The following is an 18977-nucleotide window of genomic DNA, read 5'->3' on the forward strand; positions in this document are numbered from 1 at the left end:
GACTGAACCATTGAAAGAGGCAAAACTGGGAGATGAGTTTGTAGAATGCTTTCATGACAGTTTCCTGGAGCAATACATTGTGAAACCAAATAGGGATAAAGTTATTTTAGATCCAGTATTGTGCAATGTCATAGTAAAAGATCCACTGGAAAATAGTGATCATAGTACAATTGAATTCCACATTAAGTTTGAAAACGACATACTCCAATCACAAAGACGAATCTTAAACTTAAAGCCAATTATGTAGTTATGAGGGGAGAACTGGCTAAGGTAAATTGGGCAAATAGACTAAAAGGTATGGTAGTAAATAAATAGTGTGAAACATTTAAATAAACAATTCAAAATGTTCAACAAATATACATTTCATTGAAAAACAAAAACTCATCAAGAAAGACCCATCCGTGGCTCACCCGGGAAGTTAAGGATTGTATTAGATTAAAAGAAGAGGCTTACAATGTTACAAAAAACAGTCATAAGCCTGAGATTGGGAGTGTTTTAGAAATCAGCAAAGGGCCACCAAAAAGTTGAAAGAAAGGGAAAACATAGAAATTGAGAATAAACTAACCAGGAATATAAAAACAGATTGTAAGAGCTTTTACAAGTATATAAAAAGGAAGAGAGTCGCTAAAGTAAACATTGCCCCCTCAGAAGCAGACACAGGAGAAATTATCATGGGAAATGGCAGAGATGTTGAAGAAATATTTTGTGTCTGTCTTCACACCAGAAATAGAGGGTAACCAAAGGACGAAGACTGAGGTAACTAATCTCAGCAGAAAAAAAGTACTGGAGAAACTTAAAGGACTAAAATCTGACAAATCCCCAGGACCTGATGACCTACATCCTTGGGTTCTAAAAGAGATAGCTGCAGAGACAGCGGATGTACTATCATTTCCCAATATTCCTTAGATTCTGGAATGGTCTCAGTGGTTTGGAAGTTAGCAAATGTAACACTGCTTTTCAAAAAAGGAGGGAGAGAGAAAACAGGGAACTACAGGCCAGTTAGCCTGACATACGTCATTGGGAAAATGCTGGAATCTATTATTAAGGAAGTCTTCACAATGCATTTAGAAAAGCACAGTACGTTAGAACAAATCAACATGGTTATATGAAAGGATACCAGAGGAGGTGGTGGTGTAGTGGTAATGTCACTAGACTAGTAATCTAGAGGCCCAGGCTAATGATCTGAGGACATGGGTTCGAATCCCACCACGGCAGATGGTGAAATTTGAATCAATTAATAAATCTGGAATTAAAAAGCTAGTCTAATGATGGCCATGAAACCATTGTCAATTGTTGTAAAAACCCATCAGGTTCACTAATATCCTTTAGGGAAGGAAATCTGCTGTCCTTACCTGGTCTGGCCTACATGTGACTCCAGACCCACAGCAATGTGGTTAACTCTTACATGCCCTCTGAAATGGTCTAGCAAGCCACTCAGTTTCTTAAGGGCAATTCGGGACGGGCATTAAAATGCTGGCCTAGCCAGCAATGCCCACATCCCATGAACAAATTAAAAAAAAATCCAGTTTGACAAATTTATTAGAGATTCTTGAGGATGTAATTAGTAGAGTAGATAAAAGGGAACCAGTAGATGTGGTACACCTGGATTTCCAAAAGGCATTTGATAAGAGCCACACAAAAGGTTAATATGCAAGATAAGGGCTCATGGAGTTTGGGGTAATATATTAGCATGATGAAAGGTCACTGACCTGAAACGTTAACTCTGCTTCTCTCTCCACAGTTGCTGCCAGACCTGCTGAGATTTTCCAGCATTTCTTGTTTGTGTTTCAGCATGAATAGAGGATTGGTTAATGGGCAGGAAGCAGAGAGTAGGCATAAACAGGGCATTCTCAAGTTGGCAGGCAGTGAACAGTGGAGTGCCGCAAGGATCAGTGCTGGGGCCTCAGCTATTTACAATCTATATTAATGACTTGGATGAAGAGACAGACAGTAATGTATCTAAATTTGATGATGATACAAAGCTAGGTGGAAAGGTAAACTGTGGGGAGGACACAGAGAGGCTGCAAAGAGATATAGACAGGTTAAATGAGTGGGCAACAAGATGGCAGATAGAGTATAATATAGGGAAGTGTGAGGTTATACACTTTAGTCGTAAGGATAGAAGAGCAGAATAATTTTTAAAAGGTGTGAAACTTGTAAATGTTGATGTTGAGAGAGACTTGGGTGTGCTTGTGCAAAGAATACAGAAAGTTAGCATGCAGGTACAGAAAGCAATTAGGAAGGCAAATGGCATGTTGGCCTTTATTGCAAGGAGACTGGAATACAGGAATAAAGAGGTCCTTCTGCAATTGTACAGGGCTTTGGTGAGACCGCACCTGGAATACTGTGTGCAGTTTTGGTCTCCAAATTTAAGAAAGGATATACTTGCACTGGAGGCAGTGCAGTGAAGATTCACTAGATTGGTCCCTGGGATGAGGGGGTTGTCCTATGATGAGAAGCTGAGTAAATTGGGTCTACACTCTCAGGCGTTTAGAAGAATGAGAGGTGATCTCATTGAAACATTCAAGATTCTGAAGGGGCTGGATAAGGTAGACGCTGAGAGATTGTTTCCCCTGACTGGAGAATTTAAAACATGGAGGCACAGTCTCAGGACAAGGGGCTGATAATTTAGGGCTGAGATGAGGGGAAATTTCTTCACTCAGGATTGTAAATCTTTGGAATTCTCTACACCAGAGGGTTGTAGATGCTCCATCATTGAGTATATTGAAGGCTGTGATAGAAAGATTTTGGTCTCTCAGGGAATCAAGGACATGGGGAACGGGTGGGAAAGTGGAGTCGAAGCCTAAGATCAGCCATGATCATATTGAACGGTGGAGCAGGCTCAATGGGCCATATAAGAACATAAGAAATAGGAGCAGGAGTAGGCCATTCAGCCCCTCAAGCCTGCTCCACCATTCAATACAATCATGGTTGATCTGATTGTGGCTTTAATTCCACTTTCCTGCCTGTACCCCATAATCCTTGACTCCCTCGTCAATCAAAAATCTGTCTAACTCATCCTTAAATATATTCAATGACCCAGCCTCCACTGCTGTCTGGGGAAGAGAATTCCAAAAATTAACAACCCTCTGAGAGAAGAAATTCCTCCTCATCTCTGTCTTAATTTGAAACAGTTCCTGCTAGTTCTAGATTCCCCCATGAGGGGAAACCTTTCCTCATAAGAAAAACCCCTTCATTCCAGGAATCAACCTAGTTGAACCTTATCTGAACTGCTTCCAGTGCAGGTATATACTTCGTTAAATAGGGAGATCAAACTGTACACACTATTCCTACTGTTACTTCTTGTGTCCTTATGTGTCGGGTACAGCCAACGTCGAGTGAGGTCAATGTGGGTATGGCCCGTGTAGGGTGTGGTCAGTGTCGGGTGTGGTCAGTGCGGTCAATGTCGGATACGGTCAGCATCGGGCCTGGTCAGCGCCAGGTGTGGTCAGTGCTGGGTGAGGTCAGTACTTACTGAGTCTGTGGCCAGATCTCTCGGTCCATGATGGCAGCTGTGCTGATATCGCCCGTCAGGGGATTGATCTGGAAGAGGTCACTCTGCGATGAAGCCGCGATGGAGTAAGTCACTTGGCCATTTTGTCCCTGGTCCAAATCATTTGCCAAAACCTGAGGGACAAAATCCACAGGACACACAATCACAGACACAGCGAAACACACAGAGACATAGAAACACACAGACACATAGAAACACACAGACACCGACAGATAGAAACACGCAGAGACATAGAAACACATAGAGACAGACACACAAACACGCAGACACATAGAAACACGCAGACACAGACACAGAGAAACACGCAGACACAGAAACACGCAGACACATAGAAACATGCAGACACAGAGACATAGAAACACGCAGAGACATAGAAACATGCAGACACAGACACATAGAAACACGCAGACACATAGAAACACGCAGACACAGACACATAGAAACACGCAGACACATAGAAACACGCAGACACAGACACATAGAAACACGCAGACACATAGAAACACACAGACACACATAAAAATACATAGACACACAGAAACATGCAGAGACAGACACATAGAAACACGCAGAGTCAGACACATAGAAACACGCAGTCACATAGAAACACACAGACACACAGAAACATACAGACACATAGAAACATGCAGACACATAGAAACACACAGACACAGACACATAGAAACACACAGACACATAGAAACACACAGACACAGGCACACAGAAACAGACAGACACATAGAAACACAGACACAAAGAAACACACAGACACATAGAAACACATAGAAACACACAGACACACAGAAACATACAGACACATAGAAACACACAGACACAGACACACAGAAACACGCAGACACATAGAAACACGCAGACACATAGAAACATGCAGACACAGACACATAGAAACGGACACATAGAAACACACAGACACAGGCACATAGAAACAGACAGACACATAGAAACAGACAGACACATAGAAACATACAGACACAGACACAAAGAAACACAGACACATAGAAACACACAGACACACAGAAACATACAGACACATAGAAACACACAGACACAGACACGCAGAAACATGCAGACACAGATACATAGAAACACGCAGAGACATAGAAACACACAGACACCGACAGATAGAAACACACAGACACCGACAGATAGAAACACACAGACACACAGAGACACAGAATCACACAGAGACACAGAAACACATAGAGACAGACACACAAACACGCAGACGCATAGAAACACGCAGACACAGACACATAGAAACACGCAGACACATAGAAACATGCAGACACAGAGACATAGAAACACGCAGAGACATAGAAACATGCAGACACAGACACATAGAAACATGCATACACATAGAAACACGCAGACACAGACACATAGAAACACGCAGACACATAGAAACACACAGACACACATAAAAATACATAGACACACAGAAACACGCAGAGACAGACATATAGAAACACGCAGAATCAGTCACATAGAAACACGCAGACACATAGAAACACACAGACACAGGCACATAGAAACACACAGACACATAGAAACACACAGACACAGGCACACAGAAACACACAGACACATAGAAACATGCAGACTCAGACATATAGAAACATACAGACACATAGAAACAAACAGACACAGGCACACAGAAACACAGACACAGACACAAAGAAACACACAGACACATAGAAACACGCAGACACATAGAAACACGCAGACACATAGAAACACACAGACACAGGCACACAGAAACAGACAGACACATAGAAACATGCAGACACATAGAAACATACAGACACAGACACAAAGAAACACAGACACATAGAAACACACAGACACACAGAAACATACAGACACATAGAAACACACAGACACAGACACGCAGAAACATGCAGACACAGATACATAGAAACACGCAGACACATAGAAACACACAGACACCGACAGATAGAAACACACAGACACCGACAGATAGAAACATGCAGACACAGACACATAGAAACACACAGACACAGACACACAGAAACACACAGACACACAGAAACACACAGACACAAGACACGCAGAAACACACAGACACAGACACACAGAAACACACAGACACATAGAAACACGCAGAGACATAGAAACACACAGACACACAGAAACACGCAGAGACATAGAAACACACAGACACACAGAAACACAATGAGACATAGAAACACACAGACACAGACAGATAGAAACACACAGACACAGACACATAGAAACACACAGAGACATAGAAACACACAGACACATAGAAACACACAGAAACACACAGACACACAGAAACACACAGACACACGCAGAGACATAGAAACACACAGACACCGACAGATAGAAACACACAGACACCGACAGATAGAAACACACAGACACATAGAAACACACAGACACACGCAGAGACATAGAAACACACAGACACATAGAAACAGACAGACACATAGAAACATACAGACACAGACACAAAGAAACACAGACACATAGAAACACACAGACACACAGAAACATACAGACACATAGAAACACACAGACACAGACACGCAGAAACATGCAGACACAGATACATAGAAACACGCAGAGACATAGAAACACACAGACACCGACAGATAGAAACACACAGACACACAGAGACACAGAATCACACAGAGACACAGAAACACATAGAGACAGACACACAAACACGCAGACGCATAGAAACACGCAGACACAGACACATAGAAACACGCAGACACATAGAAACATGCAGACACAGAGACATAGAAACACGCAGAGACATAGAAACATGCAGACACAGACACATAGAAACATGCATACACATAGAAACACGCAGACACAGACACATAGAAACACGCAGACACATAGAAACACACAGACACACATAAAAATACATAGACACACAGAAACACGCAGAGACAGACATATAGAAACACGCAGAGTCAGACACATAGAAACACGCAGACACATAGAAACACACAGACACAGGCACATAGAAACACACAGACACATAGAAACACACAGACACAGGCACACAGAAACACACAGACACATAGAAACATGCAGACTCAGACATATAGAAACATACAGACACATAGAAACAAACAGACACAGGCACACAGAAACACAGACACAGACACAAAGAAACACACAGACACATAGAAACACGCAGACACATAGAAACACGCAGACACATAGAAACACACAGACACAGGCACACAGAAACAGACAGACACATAGAAACATGCAGACACATAGAAACACACAGACACAGACACACAGAAACAGACACACACATAGAAACATGCAGACACAGACACATAGAAACACACAGACACAGACACACAGAAACACACAGACACACAGAAACACACAGACACAAGACACGCAGAAACACACAGACACAGACACACAGAAACACACAGACACATAGAAACACGCAGAGACATAGAAACACACAGACACACAGAAACACGCAGAGACATAGAAACACACAGACACACAGAAACACAATGAGACATAGAAACACACAGACACAGACAGATAGAAACACACAGACACATAGAAACACACAGAGACATAGAAACACACAGACACATAGAAACACACAGAAACACACAGACACACAGAAACACACAGACACATGCAGAGACATAGAAACACACAGACACCGACAGATAGAAACACACAGACACCGACAGATAGAAACACACAGACACATAGAAACACACAGAGACATAGAAACACACAGACACATAGAAACACACAGACACACGCAGAGACATAGAAACACACAGACACCGACAGATAGAAACACACAGACACATAGAAACAGACACACACACAGAAACACACAGAGACACAGAAACACATAGAGACAGACACACAAACACGCAGACACATAGAAACACGCAGACACAGACACGTAGAAACACGCAGACACGTAGAAACATGCAGACACATAGAAACATGCAGACACAGAGACATAGAAACACGCAGAGACATAGAAACATGCAGACACAGACACATAGAAACATGCATACACATAGAAAAACGCAGACACAGACACATAGAAACACGCAGACACATAGAAACACGCAAAGACACATACAAACACGCAGACACATAGAAACACACAGACACACATAAAAATACATAGACACATAGAAACACGCAGACACACAGAAACATGCAGAGACAGACATATAGAAACACGCAGAGTCAGACACATAGAAACACGCAGACACATAGAAACCCACAGACACACAGAAACATACAGACACATAGAAACATGCAGACACATAGAAACACACAGACACATAGAAACACACAGGCACAGGCACACAGAAACAGACAGACACATAGAAACATGCAGATACAGACACATAGAAACATACAGACACATAGAAACACACAGACACAGACACACAGAAACACAGGCACAGACACAAAGTAACACACAGACACATAGAAACACACAGACACACAGAAACATACAGACACATAGAAACATGCAGACACATAGAAACACACAGACACAGACACACAGAAACAGACAGATACATAGAAACATACAGACACAGACACATAGAAACACACAGACACATAGAAAAACACAGACACAGACAGAAAAAAAACACACAGACAGTTAGAAACACACAGACAAAGACACACAGAAACACACAGACACAGACACACAGAAACACACAGACAAAGACACACAGAAACACACAGACACATAGAAACACGCAGAGACATAGAAACACACAGACACACAGAAACACAATGAGACATAGAAACACACAGACACAGACAGATAGAAACACAGAGACACAGACACATAGAAACACACAGAGACATAGAAACACACAGACACATAGAAACACACAGAAACACACAGACACACAGAAACACGCAGAGACATAGAAACACACAGACACACAGAAACACAATGAGACATAGAAACACACAGACACAGACAGATAGAAACACAGAGACACAGACACATAGAAACACACAGAGACATAGAAACACATAGACACATAGAAACACACAGAAACACACAGACACACAGAAACACGCAGAGACATAGAAACACACAGACACCGACAGACAGAAACACACAGACACATAGAAACACACAGACACACAGAAACACATAGAGACAGACACACAAACACGCAGACACATAGAAACACGCAGACACATAGAAACATGCAGACACAAGAGACATAGAAACACACAGACACATAGAAACATGCAGACACAGACACATAGAAACACGCAGACACATAGAAACACACAGACACAGACACATACAAATACGCAGACACATAGAAACACACAGACACACATAAAAATACATAGACACACAGAAACACGCAGACACACAGAAACATGCAGAGACAGACACATAGAAACACGCAGAGTCAGACACATAGAAACAGGCAGACTCATAGAAACACGCAGACACATAGAAACATGCAGACACAGACACAGAGAAACACGCAGACACATAGAAACACACAGACACAGACACACAGAAACACGCAGACACAGACACACATAAATACAAAGAGACAGATAAACACACAGACACAGATAAACACACAGACACACAGAAATACGCAGACACATAGAAACACAGATACGCAGAAACAGACAGGGCACAAAGAAATTCAATTAGATATAGTCAGTACCCAAAAGATAGAAGTACACAATGGCAGTAACAGAACAAGATCTAGTCTCAGTTTCCCTTCTGAGAGAGAGGGATGGAGAGACACCAGTCAGTGTACAGATATCACCCTGAGGGAGAGAGACTGAGAGACACCAGTCAGTGTACAGATATCTCCCTGAGAGAAGGGGACTGAGAGACAACAGTCAGTGTACAGATATCACCCTGAGAGAGAGGGGACTGAGAAACACCAGTCAGTGTACAGATATCACCCTGAGGGAGAGGGGACTGAGAAACACCAGTCAGTGTACAGATATCACCCTGAGAGAGAGAGACTGAGAGACAACAGTCAGTGTACAGATATCACCCTGAGAGAGAGGGACTGAGAGACAACAGTAAGTGTGCAGATATCTACCTGAGAGAGTGAGGGACTGAGAGACACCAGTCAGTGTAGAGATATCACCCTGAGAGAGAGAGGACTGAGAGACAACAGTCAGTGTACAGATATCGCTCTGAGAGATAGGGACTGAGAGACACCAGTCAGTGTACAGATGTCTCCCTGAGAGAGAGGGACTGAGAGACACCAGTCAGTGTACAGATATCATCCTGACAGAGAGGGGACTGAGAGACACCAGTCAGTGTACAGATATCACCCTGAGAGAGAGGGGACTGAGAGACACCAGTCAGTGTACAGATATCACCCTGACAGAGAGGGGACTGAGAGACACCAGTCAGTGTACAGATATCACCCTGACAGAGAGGGGACTGAGAGACACCAGTCAGTGTACAGATATCACCCTGAGAGAGAGAGGGACTGAGGGACACCAGTGTACAGATATCTCCTTGAGAGACAGGGAGTGAGAGACACCAGTCACGGCACAGTTATCTCCCTGAGAGAGAGGGACTGAGAGACACCAGTCAGTGTACAGACATCACCCTGAGAGAGAGGGACTAAGAGACACCAGTCAGTGTACAGATATCTCCCTGAGAGAGAGAGACTGAGAGACACCAGTCAGTGTACAGATATCACCCTGACAGAGAGGGGACTGACAGGCACCAGTCAGTGTACAGATATCACCCTGAGAGAGAGAGGGGACTGAGAGACACCAGTCAGTGTACAGATATCACCCTGAGAGAGAGACTGAGAGACACCAGTCAGTGTACAGATATCACCCTGACAGAGAGGGGACTGACAGGCACCAGTCAGTGTACAGATATCACCCTGAGAGAGAGAGGGGACTGAGAGACACCAGTCAGTGTACAGATATCACCCTGAGAGAGAGAGACTGAGAGACACCAGTCAGTGTACAGATATCACCCTGACAGAGAGGGGACTGACAGGCACCAGTCAGTGTACAGATATCACCCTGAGAGAGAGAGGGGACTGAGAGACACCAGTCAGTGTACAGATATCTCCCTGAGAGAGAGAGACTGAGAGACACCAGTCAGTGTACAGATATCACCCTGACAGAGAGGGGACTGACAGGCACCAGTCAGTGTACAGATATCACCCTGACAGAGAGGGGACTGACAGGCACCAGTCAGTGTACAGATATCTCCCTGAGAGGCAGGTGACTGAGAGACAACAGTCAGTGTACAGATTTCGCTCAGAGAGATAGGGACTGAGAGACACCAGTCAGTGTACAGATGTCTCCCTGAGAGAGGGGGACTGAGAGACACCAGTCAGTGTACAGATATCTCCCTGAGAGAAAGGGGACTGAGAGACACCAGTCAGTGTACAGATATCACCCTGAGAGAGAGGGACTGAGAGACACCAGTCAGTGGACAGATATCTCCCTGAGAGAGAGGGACTGAGAGACACCAGTCAGTGTACAGATATCACCCTGAGAGAGAGGGAGTGAGAGACACCAGTCAGTGCACAGATATCACCCTGAGAGAGAGAGGGGACTGAGACACCAGTCAGTGCACAGATATCACCCTGAGAGAGAGAGGGGACTGAGACACCAGTCAGTGTACAGATATCACCCTGAGAGGGAGTGAGAGACACCAGTCAGTGTACAGATATCTCCCTGAGAGAGAGGGGACTGAGAGACACCAGTCACTGTACAGATATCTCCCTGAGAGAGAGGGACTGAGAGACACCAGTCAGTGTACAGATATCACCCTGAGAGAGTGGGACTGAGAGACACCAGTCAGTGTACAGATATCACCCTGAGAGAGAGGGACTGAGAGACACCAGTCAGTGTACAGATATCTCCCTGAGAGAGAGGGACTGAGAGACACCAGTCAGTGTACAGATATCACCCGGAGAGAGAGAGGGGACTGACAGACACCAGTCAATGTACAGATATCACCCGCAGAGAGAGAGGGGACTGAGAGACACCACTCAGTGTACAGATATCACCCTGAGAGAGAGGGACTGAGAGACACCAGTCAGTGTACAGATATCTCCCTGAGAGAGAGGGACTGAGAGACACCAGTCAGTGTACAGATATCACCCTGAGAGAGAGGGACTGAGAGACACCAGTCAGTGTACAGATATCTCCCTGAGAGAGAGGGACTGAGAGACACCAGTCAGTGTACAGATATCACCCTGAGAGAGAGGGACTGAGAGACACCAGTCAGTGTACAGATATCACCCTGACAGAGAGGAGACTGAGAGACACCAGTCAGTGTACAGATATCACCCTGAGAGAGAGGGACTGAGAGACACCAGTCAGTGTACAGATATCTCCCTGAGAGAGAGGGACTGAGAGACACCAGTCAGTGTACAGATATCACCCTGAGAAAGAGAGGGACTGTGGGACACCAGTGTACAGATATCTCCCTGAGAGAGAGGGACTGAGAGACACCAGTCAGTGTACAGATATCATCCTGACAGAGGTGAGACTGAGAGACACCAGTCAGTGTATAGATATCACCCTGAGAGAGAGAGGGGACTGACAGACACCAGTCAGTGTCCAGATATCACCCTGAGAAAGAGAGGGACTGAGGGACACCAGTGTACAAATATCTCCCTGAGAGAGAGGGACTGAGAGACACCAGTCAGTGTACAGATATCTCCCTGAGAGAGAGGGGACTGAGAGACACCAGTCACGGTACAGATATCTCCCTGAGAGAGAGGGACTGAGAGACACCAGTCAGTGTACAGATATCACCCTGAGAGAGAGGGACTGAGAGACACCAGTCAGTGTACAGATATCTCCCTGAGAGAGAGGGACTGAGAGACACCAGTCAGTGTACAGATATCACCCGGAGAGAGAGAGGGGACTGACAGACACCAGTCAGTGTACAGATATCACCCGGAGAGAGAGAGGGGACTGACAGACACCAGTCAATGTACAGATATCACCCGCAGAGAGAGAGGGGACTGAGAGACACCACTCAGTGTACAGATATCTCCCTGAGAGAGAGGGACTGAGAGACACCAGTCAGTGTACAGATATCACCCTGACAGAGAGGAGACTGAGAGACACCAGTCAGTGTACAGATATCACCCTGAGAGAGAGGGACTGAGAGACACCAGTCAGTGTACAGATATCTCCCTGAGAGAGAGGGACTGAGAGACACCAGTCAGTGTACAGATATCACCCGGAGAGAGAGAGGGGACTGACAGACACCGGTCAGTGTACAGATATCACCCTGACAGAGAGGGGACTGAGAGACATCAGTCAGTGTACAGATATCTCCCAGAGAGAGAGGGGATTGAGAGACACCAGTCAGTGTACAGATATCACCCTGAGAGAGAGGGGGACTTAGAGACACCAGTCAGTGTACAGATATCTCCCTGAGAGAGGGGACTGAGAGACACCAAAGAGTGTACAGATATCACCCTGAGAGAGAGGGACTGAGAGACATTAGTCAGTGTGCAGATATCTCCCAGAGAGAGAAGGACTGAGAAACACCAGTCAGTGTGCAGAGATCTACCTGAGAGAGTGAGGGACTGAGAGACACCAGTCATTGTACAGATATCACTCTAAGTGTGAGAGACTGAGAGACACCAGTCAGTGTACAGATATCTCCCAGAGAGAGAGGGGACTGAGAGACACCAGTCAGTGTACAGATATCTCCCAGAGAGAGAGGGGATTGAGAGACACCAGTCAGTGTACAGATATCTCCCTGAGAGAGAGGGAGTGAGAGACACCAATCAGTGTACAGATATCTCCCTGAGAGAGAGGGACTGAGAGACACCAGTCAGTGCACAGATATCACCCTGAGAGAGAGAGGGGACTGAGACACCAGTCAGTGTACAGATATCACCCTGAGAAAAAGAGGGACTGAGGGACACCAGTGTACAGATATCACCCTGAGAGGGAGTGAGAGACACCAGTCAGTGTACAGATATCTCCCTGAGAGAGAGGGACGAAGAGACACCAGTCAGTGTACAGATATCACCCTGAGAGAGTGGGACTGAGAGACACCAGTCAGTGTACAGATATCACCCTGAGAGAGAGGGACTGAGAGACACCAGTCAGTGTACAGATATCTCCCTGAGAGAGAGGGACTGAGAGACACCAGTCAGTGTACAGATATCACCCTGACAGAGAGGAGACTGAGAGACACCAGTCAGTGTACAGATATCACCCTGAGAGAGAGGGACTGAGAGACACCAGTCAGTGTACAGATATCTCCCTGAGAGAGAGGGACTGAGAGACACCAGTGTACAGATATCACCCTGACAGAGAAGAGACTGAGAGACACCAGTCAGTGTACAGATATCACCCTGAGAGAGAGGGACTGAGAGACACCAGTCAGTGTACAGATATCACCCTGACAGAGAGGAGACTGAGAGACACCAGTCAGTGTACAGATATCACCCTGAGAGAGAGGGACTGAGAGACACCAGTCAGTGTACAGATATCTCCCTGAGAGAGAGGGACTGAGAGACACCAGTCAGTGTACAGATATCACCCTGAGAAAGAGAGGGACTGTGGGACACCAGTGTACAGATATCTCCCTGAGAGAGAGGGACTGAGAGACACCAGTCAGTGTACAGATATCATCCTGACAGAGGTGAGACTGAGAGACACCAGTCAGTGTATAGATATCACCCTGAGAGAGAGGGACTGAGAGACACCAGTCAGTGTACAGATATCACCCTGAGAGAGAGAGGGGACTGACAGACACCAGTCAGTGTCCAGATATCACCCTGAGAAAGAGAGGGACTGAGGGACACCAGTGTACAGATATCTCCCTGAGAGAGAGGGACTGAGAGACACCAGTCAGTGTACAGATATCTCCCTGAGAGAGAGGGGACTGAGAGACACCAGTCACTGTACAGATATCTCCCTGAGAGAGAGGGACTGAGAGACACCAGTCAGTGTACAGATATCACCCTGAGAGAGAGGGACTGAGAGACACCAGTCAGTGTACAGATATCTCCCTGAGAGAGAGGGACTGAGAGACACCAGTCAGTGTACAGATATCACCCGGAGAGAGAGAGGGGACTGACAGACACCAGTCAGTGTACAGATATCACCCGGAGAGAGAGAGGGGACTGACAGACACCAGTCAATGTACAGATATCACCCGCAGAGAGAGAGGGGACTGAGAGACACCAGTCAGTGTACAGATATCACCCTGAGAGAGAGCGGACTGAGAGACACCAGTCAGTGTACAGATATCTCCCTGAGAGAGAGGGACTGAGAGACACCAGTCAGTGTACAGATATCACCCTGACAGAGAGGAGACTGAGAGACACCAGTCAGTGTACAGATATCACCCTGAGAGAGAGGGACTGAGAGACACCAGTCAGTGTACAGATATCTCCCTGAGAGAGAGGGACTGAGAGACACCAGTCAGTGTACAGATATCACCCGGAGAGAGAGAGGGGACTGACAGACACCGGTCAGTGTACAGATATCACCCTGACAGAGAGGGGACTGAGAGACATCAGTCAGTGTACAGATATCTCCCAGAGAGAGAGGGGATTGAGAGACACCAGTCAGTTTACAGATATCACCCTGAGAGAGAGGGGGACTTAGAGACACCAGTCAGTGTACAGATATCTCCCAGAGAGAGAGGGGACTGAGAGACACCAGTCAGTGTACAGATATCTCCCAGAGAGAGAGGGGATTGAGAGACACCAGTCAGTGTACAGATATCACCCTGAGAGAGAGGGGGACTTAGAGACACCAGTCAGTGTACACATATCACCCTGAGAGAGAGGGGATTGAGAGACACCAGTCAGTGTACACATATCACCCTGAGAGAGAGGGGACTGAGAGACACCAGTCAGTGTGCACATATCACCCTGAGAGAGAGGGGATTGAGAGACACCAGTAAGTGTACACATATCACCCTGAGAGAGAGGGGACTGAGAGACACCAGTCAGTGTACAGATATCACCCTGAGAGAGAGGGGACTGAGAGACACCAGTCAGTGTACAGATATCTCCCTGAGAGAGAGGGACTGAGAGACACCAGTCAGTGTACAGATATCACCCTGACAGAGAGGAGACTGAGAGACACCAGTCAGTGTACAGATATCACCCTGAGAGAGAGGGACTGAGAGACACCAGTCAGTGTACAGATATCTCCCTGAGAGAGAGGGACTGAGAGACACCAGTCAGTGTACAGATATCACCCGGAGAGAGAGAGGGGACTGACAGACACCGGTCAGTGTACAGATATCACCCTGAGAAAGAGAGGGACTGTGGGACACCAGTGTACAGATATCTCCCTGAGAGAGAGGGACTGAGAGACACCAGTCAGTGTACAGATATCATCCTGACAGAGGTGAGACTGAGAGACACCAGTCAGTGTACAGATATCACCCTGACAGAGGGGAGACTGAGAGACACCAGTCAGTGTACAGATATCACCCTGAGAGAGAGGGACTGAGAGACACCAGTCAGTGTACAGATATCTCCCTGAGAGAGAGGGACTGAGAGACACCAGTCAGTGTACAGATATCACCCGGAGAGAGAGAGGGGACTGACAGACACCGGTCAGTGTACAGATATCACCCTGAGAAAGAGAGGGACTGTGGGACACCAGTGTACAGATATCTCCCTGAGAGAGAGGGACTGAGAGACACCAGTCAGTGTACAGATATCATCCTGACAGAGGTGAGACTGAGAGACACCAGTCAGTGTACAGATATCACCCTGAGAGAGAGGGACTGAGAGACACCAGTCAGTGTACAGATATCACCCTGAGAGAGAGAGGGGACTGACAGACACCAGTCAGTGTACAGATATCACCCTGAGAAAGAGAGGGACTGAGGGACACCAGTGTACAGATATCTCCCTGAGAGAGAGGGACTGAGAGACACCAGTCAGTGTACAGTTATCTCCCTGAGAGAGAGGGACTGAGAGACACCAGTCAGTGTACAGATATCTCCCTGAGAGAGAGGGACAAAGAGACACCAGTCAGTGTACAGATATCACCCTGACAGAGAGGGCACTGAGAACAAAGAACAAAGAAAATTACAGCACAGGAACAGGCCCTTCGGCCCTCCAAGCCTGCGCCGATCCAGATCCTCTATCTAAACATGTCGCCTATTTTCTTCGGGTCTGTAGCTCTTTGCTTCCTGCCCATTCATGTATCTGTCTAGATACATCTTAAAAGACGCTATCGTGCCCGTGTCTACCACCTCCGCTGGCAACGCGTTCCAGGCACCCACCACCCTCTGCGTAAAGAACTATCCACGCATATCCCCCCTAAACTTTTCCCCTCTCACTTTGAACTCGTGACCCCTAGTATTTGAATCCCCCACTCTGGGAAAAAGCTTCTTGCTATCCACCCTGTCTATACCTCTCATGATTTTGTACACCTCAATCAGGTCCCCCTTCAACCTCCGTCTTTCTAATGAAAATAATCCTAATCTGCTCAACCTCTCTTCATAGCGAAAGCCCTCCATACCAGGCAACATCCTGATGAACCTCCTCTGCACCCTCTCCAAAGCATCTACATCCTTTTGGTAATGTGGCGACCAGAACTGCACGCAGTATTCCAAATGTGGCCGAACCAAAGTCCTATACAACTGTAACATGACCTGCCAACTCTTGTACTCAATGCCCCGTCCGATGAAGGAAAGCATGCAGTATGCCTTCTTGACCACTCTATTTACCTGCGTTGCCACCTTCAGGGAACAATGGACCTGAACACCCAAATCTCTCTGTACATCAATTTTCCCCAGGACTTTTCCATTTATTGTATAGTTCACTCTTGAATTGGATCTTCCAAAATGCATCACCTCGCATTTGCCCTGATTGAACTCCATCTGCCATTTTTCTGCCCAACTCTCCAATCTATTTATATTCTGCTGTATTCTCTGACAGTCCCCTTCACTACCTGCTACTCCACCGATTTAAGTGTCGTCTGCAAACTTGCTAATCAGACCACCTATACTTTCCTCCAAATCATTTATGTATATCACAAACAACAGTGGTCCCAGCACGGATCCCTGTGGAACACCACTGGTCACACGTCTCCATTTTGAGAAACTCCCTTCCACTGCTACTCTCTGTCTCCCGTTGCCCAGCCAGTTCTTTATCCATCTAGCTAGTACACCCTGGACCCCATGCGACTTCACTTTCTCCATCAGCCTACCATGGGGAACCTTATCAAACGCCTTACTGAAGTCCATGTATATGACATCTACAGCCCTTTCCTCATCAATCAACACTAGTCAGTGTACAGATATCACCCTGAGAGAGAATGGGACTGAGAGACACCAGTCAGTGTACAGATATCACCCTGAGAGCGAGGGACAGAGAGACACCAGTCAGTGTACAGATATGTCCCTCAGAGAGACTGAGAGACACCAGTCAGCGTACAGATATCACCCTGAGAGAGAGAGAGGGACTGAGACACCAGTCAGTGTACAGATATCACCCTGAGAGAGAGAGGGGACTGAGAGACATCAGTGTACAGATATCACACTGAGAGAGGACTGACAGACACCAGTCAGTGTACAGATATCACTCTGAGAGAGAGGGACTGAGAGACACCAGTCAGTGTACAGATACCACCCAGAGAGGGGACTGAAAGACACCAGGCAGTGTACAGATATCACCCTGAGAGAGAGAGGAGACTGAGAGACACCAGTCGGTGTACAGATATCACCCTGAGAGAGAGAGGGACTGAGAGACACCAGTCAGTGTACAGATATCACCCTGAGAGAGAGGGGACTGAGAGACACCAGTCAGTGTACAGATATTACCCTGAGAGAGAGGGACTGAGAGACACCAATCAGTGTACAGACATCACCCGAACAGAGAGCGGACTCAGAGACAACAGTCAGTGCACAGATATCGCCCTGAGAGAGAGGGACTGAGAGACACCAGTCAGTGTACAGATATCACCCTGAGAGAGAGAAGGACTGAGACACCAGTCAGTGTACAGATATCACCCTGAGAGAGAGGGACTGAGAGACACCAGTCAGTGTACAGATATCACCCTGAGAGAGAGGGGACTGACAGACACCAGTCAGTGTACAGATATCACAATGAGAGAGAGAGGGACTGAGAGACACCAATCAGTGTACAGATATCACCCTAACAGAGAGGGGACTGAGAGACAACAGTCAGTGTACAGATATCACTCTGAGAGAGAGGGGATTGAGAGACACCAGTCAGTGTACAGATATCACCCTGAGAGAGAGGGACTGAGAGACACCAGTCAGTGTACCGATATCACCCTGAGAGAGAGAGGGACTTAGAGACACCAGTCAGTGTACAGATATCTCCCTGAGAGAGGGGACTGAGAGACACCAAAGAGTGTACAGATATCACCCTGAGAGAGAGGGACTGAGAGACATTAGTCAGTGTGCAGATAT

The 18977-nt window shown here is 46.4% G+C and overlaps 2 protein-coding genes and 2 pseudogenes across 2 annotated transcripts in view; all 4 read right to left on the minus strand.

The window, feature by feature from the left end:
• LOC137371067 (protocadherin-16-like) overlaps nucleotides 1-18977 on the minus strand; it is a 579474-nt gene that overhangs the window by 58810 nt on the left and 501687 nt on the right. The window contains exon 16 of the mRNA XM_068032966.1: nucleotides 3476-3627. Coding sequence (XP_067889067.1) covers nucleotides 3476-3627 — 152 coding nt within the window. The remainder of the gene's footprint in view (nucleotides 1-3475; nucleotides 3628-18977) is intronic.
• Nucleotides 3892-4954, minus strand: LOC137370899 (ATP synthase subunit a-like; annotated as a pseudogene).
• Nucleotides 5011-7764, minus strand: LOC137371047 (NADH-ubiquinone oxidoreductase chain 5-like). The gene is given in 7 exon segments (XM_068032950.1): nucleotides 5011-5135; nucleotides 5375-5482; nucleotides 5559-6013; nucleotides 6015-6940; nucleotides 6942-7171; nucleotides 7276-7467; nucleotides 7524-7764. Coding segments are annotated over 7 exon segments (2277 nt in total).
• Nucleotides 8058-9147, minus strand: LOC137371048 (keratin-associated protein 5-1-like; annotated as a pseudogene).

The sequence above is a fragment of the Heterodontus francisci genome, chromosome 6 (genome assembly GCF_036365525.1).
Source record: "Heterodontus francisci isolate sHetFra1 chromosome 6, sHetFra1.hap1, whole genome shotgun sequence".
Classification (NCBI taxonomy): domain Eukaryota; kingdom Metazoa; phylum Chordata; class Chondrichthyes; order Heterodontiformes; family Heterodontidae; genus Heterodontus; species Heterodontus francisci.